Raw genomic sequence first — 8,633 nt, 5'->3', positions numbered from 1 at the left:
CATTCGGATCTTAAACCAGGTCGAGCCACCAATTAGACCAGACATGCAGATGCAATAGACCTACTTTGACCCGCTTCAACCCGGCTGGTTTTTAAAACTCGGACCGGATCAAGGTTTGTGTTTTTTGTTAATCTTTCTCTAAACTCAAAAAACGATGTTACGTTTTGCTATTTACCCTGAAAGTCAAACTGTTCCTCCCTCCCTCCCTCCTGGCCTCATCCTCCCCCAATTTCTCAGTCTCTTCGACTGAGTCTCACTTCCCTCACCCTTCCAGTCTCTCGTCGTCCTTTGGTTCATCACTGTCGTCGTCACAGGTGTGGGCATCCGTTTCTTCTTTTTTCTGTCTTCATCCACTCGTACTTCTTACCTTTGTCTCACCATCTGCCGCCTCTGCGTAAGTGCGTATCCTGGTTTGTCGTGGCTGTCCTTTTCTCTGCCGTCGTCGTGCTTGGGCTGGCCGTCTGCCTCTCCTACTCCTCTGAATCTACCGCTACCTGTGCTAGAAAGCTTTGGGTCCTGTGTGTTGTGAACTATTTAATAATTGGTTTACAATTAAATTGTCTTCCAATTCATTCTTGAAGAGGCTATCAGCCTCTTGGAAGTGATGCGGTGTATTAACGATGTGAAGGGATCACATATTGGAGGCAAAAGAATTTGATGTTGAATTTGTTGCATGAGATCGGACCTCTTATATTAAATTTTGAAAATGCAAAAATCTTCAAATTATGGTGTTCTTAGTGTTGAGTCCAGGTGCTCAGTTTCTACCTTAGCTTACTGATGCATCTGCCGTAGGAATGCCATGTGGAGGTTTGGTGTCTTGCTTCAGGTGTTGGTTTTTTTTATGATTTGGTGTTGTCCTATCTTGTATTTCTTAGATGTGGATCATAGCTTATATTTTGCTAAGGTTAGGTATTGTATTTAGGTGTATGTTTTAGAACCTTTGTTACCTTGAATCTCCCCTTTTCACGTCAAGAACACATAAAACTATTGGGAAAAATAAAACAATTAGTTGATAATTAATTTATTGGCATTGGTAAAAATGTAGAACAAGGCTAATGAGTAATAGCTTAAATGGCATAGTCTCTCCATACTCAATTAAGAGGTTGTGGGTTCGAGTCTCATAACTTTGGTTAAAAAAAAAAAAAAGATGTAGAACAAGAGTCATAAAGCTTGGAAGGGAAGAATATATTTTAGGTATAAGAATGAAGGAACCATGTCTGTATAATAAAAGTGAAAAAATATTTCCTTTTGCTGTGAGTCCTTTTCTATTGTTGTGAAACTGAAAAATGGAACTCTATGAATGAATTGAATATGCAGAAATGAGAAATGGAATTCTTGGAATGAAAACAATCTTCATAAATGAATTGAATCTGCCTTATTTATGCAAAAATGAAAAAAATGAACCTTTGAATTTGAATCTATTGAGAATTTAGTAAAAAAAATCTATCGAGAATTCTAGTATTTTTATAATGATAATATATGAATTAATTTTTATAATTAATTGGTGATTAGTGAAAATATATTATTTTTTATATTTATTTAATTGTAACTGAGTTAGTCGGTTTAATCAGTAATTCACTGGTTGAGTAGTATGATCGGTTTGATTGTCGGTTCGCCAAAACCAAGTTAACAATTAAAAAACCTGCCTTGTTCAGGAAGGGACAGATCCGGGTTTTCTCAAGTTTGTCGCATCTCACGCACTCACTTGTGCCGGCCACCTTAAGTCAACTCTCTCTGGCCTCTCGCAGTCTGCCTTCCTGTGTCTCACACAACGGTACTGCTGTCTTCAGTTAACGCTGACGCTCTCTTCGCACTCTTCCTCTCTCTCGCTCGTTCCATCTGCCAACACTCAAACCTCCGTGGCTCTTTTCTGCCTCCACACTCATCCTGCTCGAGGAAGAAACAAAGACACCGTCGCAGGCGCAGCATCGACACCGCTGCAGGTTGAGTTCAGTTGACCCTCCTCTTTTGCTCCTCCATTCCAGGTGGTTTCCTTTTCCAGAAGCTGTTATGCTGAATTTGCTGAAATTGGATGCTTTTATAAATAGAAAGATGCTTATATTGACTAGATTTTACAATCTATTACATGCGCAAATTTTTTTGCATTTTTTTTTGTATATACATGTATTTTTAGTCCATCTGCCATTTCTGCCGTTTGGCGCAACGCCATGAGGCGCCATCCAGAATAAAAAATTATGCCAAGGCGTCGATGTTAAGACAATCTGAGCAATAAAACTACCCCATATTTCGTATACAACTCGTGCTTTCGTACGGATTGTAGGATATTTGTCTAACATTTGTCTCTGTCTACTCCAACCTTGATTATATACATTCCCACTATTTGGCCATGTAGCATTGCTGCTTTGCTCATTTTTTTTCCAAATTGTAAGTTGTGTAACAGTTTTCTGCTGTTAATTATCTTTCTTGGTTATGAGATATGGTTATTGTTATGCATTAGCATTACCCACACTTGTTATGAGCTTTTGCCTCTTATTTCTTTCTGGGGATTTTGGTCTTTTTTCTAGTGGTGAATGTTTCAGTGACATGATTATTGTTTGCACTTTTATCTGTTGTAGTTAGATCTGGAACTTTGCTTAGAAGTTTTCTATCTTTTGATTCCAACCCTTTTTTGTTTACAATTTGCTGAGTTGGTGCTCTTTGTTTTCATGATGTTTAAAATTAGCACAGACCCTTCTTTGTTCGATTTCAAGAAGGACGGGCCTTGTTTTGTGCAACACATACATCAAAACAACTACCATGGGACATGAATCCCGAAAGCTCTTGGATGAATATGAGGTGTCAGAGATTCTAGGAAGAGGTGGATTCTCTGTTGTTAGGAAAGGCATAAAAAAATCAAGCAGTGATGAGAAAACTCATGTTGCCATAAAGACACTAAGAAGAGTAAGTGCCTCTACTACAACCCCTGGTTGTTTACCAAGAGAGAGGAGCAACATGGGGTTTCCCACATGGAGACAGGTTTCAGTATCAGATGCTCTTCTCACCAATGAGATCCTTGTGATGAGGAAGATAGTCGAAAATGTGTCGCCACATCCGAATGTGGTTGACCTCTATGATGTTTATGAGGACTCGAATGGTGTTCATCTTGTTTTGGAGCTGTGTTCTGGCGGTGAGCTGTTTGATCGCATTGTGGCACAGGATAGGTACTCAGAGACTGAGGCTGCGACAGTTATTCGCCAGATTGCGGCGGGCTTAGAGGCTATTCATAAAGCAAACATTGTCCATAGAGACTTGAAGCCTGAGAATTGCTTGTTCTTGGACAAGAGGAAGGATTCTCCTCTAAAGATCATGGATTTCGGTTTGAGCTCTGTTGAAGAGTTTACTGATCCAGTTGTTGGTTTGTTTGGTTCCATTGATTATGTTTCACCGGAGGCACTTTCTCAAGGAAAGATAACAGCTAAGAGTGACATGTGGTCTCTAGGGGTAATTTTGTACATCTTATTATCTGGGTATGTTAATCTAATTCATGTTTGGTACAGTTGCACTTTGTTCAGTTAACGGTTAATGCTTACTTTGGTATACATGTGAACCATGTTGGTCTCATAGGTTTTAATGAGTCAAAATATTTTCTGTAAATAATCGTGAGTCAAGTTAGCCCCGCATTTGATTAATGAAGGACTAATCAAATAAAGTGCTAACTTGACTCGCATTTATTACTTAAAGGGAACTATTTTAACTCATTAAAATCTATGGGAACCAAGATAATTCACACGTATACTTATAGGCACCAAAGTGAATATTAACTCTTCCAAGTGACTTTGTACATCTTTCTGTTTGGGTATGTTAATTTAATTGATGTCTTGCACAGTTGCATTATGTTCTATTTTTCGGTGATGCCGATATACCTTGTGCTTAATGCATATGGATGATCGTACTTAATCATCACTTTTAGATCTAGAAATGAAAAAAAAAAGGTTGCAAAGTGCCTTGGTATGAGTTACTTCTTCTATTCTATATTTAATATGTCAATTCTAACATTTTGAAGTATTATTGAGTCAGTGAATTTAAATAAATTGATTCAAAATGTACTAAAAAGTTAACTTATACAAGAAAACTAATGGAGTAATTTGTTTAGGGTTTAAAACTCTTGGCAAACAATTAAGGGATTGTTTACATGTTTTGCAGATATCCGCCTTTCATTGCTCAGTCTAATCGCCAAAAACAACAAATGATAATGAATGTAAGTAACATTTGCACAGATTAATGTTGATGACTCAAGAAAGTATAAGATATCAATTGGTTACATATGATCTAATATATCATCTATTTTCCCTCTACATCCTCTATGTCTTAGAGATGTTACTCTAGTGCAATGGTATTAGCATCACCACTTTAGCCACATAAGTAATTCAACTAATTGAGCATTTAAATTTTGCCAAATCCAATGACCAATAATTTCCAACACTATTTAATAGATAGAATTATTACCCCTATTCAACCATGGAACCGAAATTTTCACGTGTCACAAGGGGGTGTGTAACATGGCTAATACAAATATCATAAACTCATTGTTTTATTTCGTGTTAGTTTAACAAAATTAAAACTTGAAACAGGGGAACTTCAGCTTCTATGAGAAGACATGGAAGGGCATTTCTCAATCAGCAAAGCAATTGATTTCGAGTCTTCTGACAGTTGATCCTAGTAGGAGACCTAGTGCGCAGGAGGTATTGTATACCCTACCAAAATAAATAACCAAGGCTGTGACATATTTGCAATATAAGCAACCATATTTTTCTGCATGAGGATATATTGCTTGGGGAATTGGTGTAAAATTATACATAAAATTTGTTTAGGTAGAATTTAATCTGATTTTCACCTTTGAAACAAGACAACCTTTTTTTATCTTAAAAGCTACCCTTACAAACACTATGGTATCACCCAACACAAGACAAGACAACCCCCCTCCTCTCTTTTCCCTCCTCCTCTGGTCCATTTAATTTGAAAATTACTCAATGCACAACTATTTCTTCAAGCTTCTATTGCCTTTTATTTTTGTTTTATTTTTTCCGTGGGTAAAGTTTTCTATATAAAAAGAAAATTTTGTTTTCCTTCTTGTTCCTATACAAACAGTAGCCATCCATTCTTTCAAAGAATACATTTCATTTCATATATTGTAAATAACACACAACTAAATAGTATGTACTTAATATTTTTTAAAAAATATATTATTCTCTAAATAAAGGGGCAACTCAACAAGTACGGTCTTGTTGAGTTGCTAGCAAATTAGAAGCTTGCCAAAAAACTCCATAGAAACAAAGGGTAATCTAACCTAATGCAAGAATTGGTAATTGATTACATGACTTGAACTAATGATCTTGAAATCACATGGAGACAACTCAACTGATATTTTAAGGTTTTCATAATATACACAATTTCTCACTGCTGTACAAGACAACAATAAAGCATTGTGATGCCTTCATAGTTCCTAATTACGTCTCAAATTCGGTGCTAAATTATTTTCAATAATTTTATCGTATTTCAAGCGGATTAAAGTTTTCAGATAGTATATTAACATAATCAGATAATAAGAACTCATAGCTTCATTTGTCTATGTCTTGGATAAGCTCCTGAGTCATCCATGGGTCATAGGTGATGTAGCGAAAGATGATCAGATGGACCCTGAGATTGTCTCAAGGTTGCAAAGCTTCAATGCTCGTCGCAAGCTCCGGGCAGCTGCAATTGCAAGCGTATGGAGCACCACAGTGTTCTTGAGAACTAAGAAACTGAAATCCTTGATAGGATCCTATGATCTTACAGAAGAGGAAATTGAAAATCTTAGGATACACTTCAAGAAGATGTAAGTAATCAGAATATACACCGAAAAAATATTTATTAGAGTCATTAATTGTTGAAAATTTATTAGTGCTCAATAAACTTCACCTATTTAGCTAGTTTTTGAGGTTTATGGCTACTTATTTTTTATGTAATATTAAATTCTACATTTATAAACTTTAGTCTTCTGATGTTTAGTCCTGGACTTAAAAAGGTATGGTATTAGAAGTCTCTCAATTACTTAAAAATCTAACCATGATCATTTTTCAAGTATTTGGTAATCCTCATCCCCTTAAAGATTATCTTTATTAGGGATTGAGATAAAATAACAGTTTTTTTTAATTTAATTTTAATCCCATTTAAACTGTCCCACATTACATGAAACAACTTGTACCATTTCAATGTCTCAACACATTCAACTATATTAAAGCTCATCTAATTCTAATATGACTGTGTTTAACACTTAACAGATGTGGAAATGGGGACAATGCCACGCTCTCTAAGTTTGAGGAGGTACTGAAAGCAATAAATATGCCATCACTAATTCCTCTAGCACCACGCATATTTGACTTGTTCGACAACAACCGTGATGGAACGGTTGACATGCGAGAGATTTTATGTGGGCTTTCCAGCCTCAAGAATTCCAAAGGAGATGATGCCCTCCGTTTGTGCTTCCAGGTTAGTGTTTTAAGGGTTTTGTGTGTGTGTGTGTGTGTTTGCACACGCACGCGCGTGTGTATTACTAACTTGTCATATTTTTTGAACTATATTATCAAATTGTTCTTCGGAGATGGATTTTTCTATTATCATTATCACATGGTATTTTTAACATTATTTTTTACAAATTTAAGGAATTAATTTGAATATTTTATTAGGATTAACCACTATTTTTTGTCATCTAAAATATTTTGGTTTTAATCAACTTGGTTGGTCGAATGGTCAGTTCACTCGTCCGCTTAAGTAAGTGTCAGGGTTTTCTGGATATGCAACAAACTCATTGGCTAATGACAGACCTTTAAATGAAGTCTATATTCGCGGCAAATTAGTTCTTGGTTTGTCGGGATGAGAAATATCATGGGCAACCAAAAAAAAAAAATTGGTTTTGACAAAATAACCCTGAATTTAAAGGAAAGACGTTCATATTTCATATTTGTGATCTTTGGAGGGGCACGTTTAGTGAAATTTGTCAAACCTTTGTAATATTTTATAATTCCGTAGAAGTGTTACAATTCCTGAAGTTGAATTTCAGAAATATAACGTAAGTTAGGATTGTTTTACAAAGTTGGATCTAGGGAATAGCGAAATTAAATTCCACACAACTCGGAAGGGAGCAGAAGAGAATATCCTAAATCAAGGAAGTTTAATAGAGTTCTTCACAATTCACACTCTTTAGTTTCCATTCCCAATTCACCCCCTCCCCGACGGCGGCGGCGGTGGCAGCGGCAGTGGTCTCTCTCTCAACTTGATCTCCTATTTGGGTCCAATTGGGCTTTTAAGTCCCATAATCATAACAAGAAGCCACCTGATACGTTAACATGTCATGTAACATGGTATGATAATGAAAACATGATGGTGCACATTAATGAAAATAGATTTAGACACTAATGTAAATCATGTTTTCCAAATTCAGAGCCTTAAAAGGTTTGTTTGTTCTTTTTCTTGTTTCTTAACTCGCCTATAATTTCATATATAATATGTGCTAATTTTGGTTGTTCGGTTTTCTTGGACCACCAGATGTATGATGCAGATCGATCCGGGTGTATCACAAAGGAAGAAGTAGCATCCATGCTTAGAGTAATAAACCTCTCTTCCATTTCCTTTATTTCTAAAGCCTTCTCCTTTGGCATATTCTTTTAACAAAAATAAACAATCCGTTGAAACAGGCTTTGCCGGATGACTGTCTTCCAGTTGATATCACGGAACCTGGCAAATTGGACGAGATTTTCGACAGAATGGATGCCAACAGTGATGGAAAAGTCACCTTTGAGGAATTCAAAGCTGCTATGCAGAGAGATAGCTCCCTCCAAGATGTAGTCCTTTCTTCCCTTCGCCCACTATAGTTTTTCCATTTTTCATCCAATCAATCACAATGTTTGGGGCTTTCCTTTTTCTTATGTTCATACTGATGGTCTCTTTTGAGTCCACTATGTCTCGCTTTTATTCTCCAACCAAACATATCCTTGGAGAAAAGAGAGGGAATGCAGTCTATGACAATTAGGAACCTTTGCATTCTCAAGTTATGTTATTGAGTACCTGAAAGGCAGAAAGCTAACATGTTCATCATAAATACTGTAATTAAACTAGAAAAGCCAACACTTTTCAGTCATTACATCCAATGTGTGATATATGTAACAGATACTGTAATGGAGATGCAAAGTTTGGTTTGAGAGAAGTGAGAACATTTAAGTGACTATATAGATACTACCGTAATCCTATCCCACAAAAAGACCACCTAATATAAATCTCAGGCTAGACTAACATAAAATCATAAACAGAATGAAATTTTCTCTCTCAAATTAAATCATCTACGTGGATTTTATAGAAAGAAAATATAATTATTCTACTCAAAGTTACCAGAGGAATTAAGGAACAACATTAGTGCACTGGAAGTGACTTTGTTTATCGATGAGAATCTAACCATTTTCAGTTGGATGAAGAAAAAGAATAAATAATATGTAAGGCTACTTGAATTCGTACGAGTTTCTATTATTTGTCTCAAGTTTCGTTCTTTTAGGGATTGACCCAACAACAGATTCAGAAATTTTGAGTCATCATGGAGATCATATTTAACACACAACAATAACAAAATTTTTGTTATAAATATTTCAAAGCATGTAGAATTA

The 8,633-nt window shown here is 36.0% G+C and overlaps 1 protein-coding gene across 3 annotated transcripts; it reads left to right on the top strand.

Moving 5' to 3' along the window:
* Window positions 1-685: 685 nt before the first annotated feature.
* LOC107627248 (calcium and calcium/calmodulin-dependent serine/threonine-protein kinase) lies at window positions 686-8,182 on the top strand. 3 transcript variants are annotated; one of them, XM_088501246.1, is made up of 9 exons: window positions 686-826; window positions 1,656-1,943; window positions 2,689-3,467; window positions 4,144-4,198; window positions 4,572-4,682; window positions 5,583-5,815; window positions 6,261-6,468; window positions 7,525-7,584; window positions 7,674-8,182. In XM_088501246.1, the coding sequence occupies exons 1-9, from the start codon at window positions 800-802 to the stop codon at window positions 7,848-7,850; spliced, it is 1,938 nt and encodes a 645-aa protein (XP_088357372.1). In that variant the 5' UTR covers window positions 686-799; the 3' UTR covers window positions 7,851-8,182. The 3 variants fall into 3 exon arrangements, with proteins under 3 accessions (XP_088357372.1, XP_016185589.1, XP_020974603.1); XM_016330103.3 differs by lacking the exon at window positions 686-826 and having other exon boundaries at window positions 1,614-1,985; XM_021118944.2 differs by lacking the exon at window positions 686-826 and having other exon boundaries at window positions 1,614-1,985; window positions 2,684-3,467.
* The last annotated feature ends 451 nt before the right edge of the window (window positions 8,183-8,633 follow it).

The sequence above is a fragment of the Arachis ipaensis genome, chromosome B1, assembly GCF_059453495.1.
Source record: "Arachis ipaensis isolate K30076 ecotype BB chromosome B1, ASM5945349v1, whole genome shotgun sequence".
In the NCBI taxonomy this organism is placed as follows: domain Eukaryota; kingdom Viridiplantae; phylum Streptophyta; class Magnoliopsida; order Fabales; family Fabaceae; genus Arachis; species Arachis ipaensis.
The sequence above is the reverse complement of the archived record's forward strand: the minus strand, read 5'-3'. Positions and strand labels throughout refer to the sequence as shown.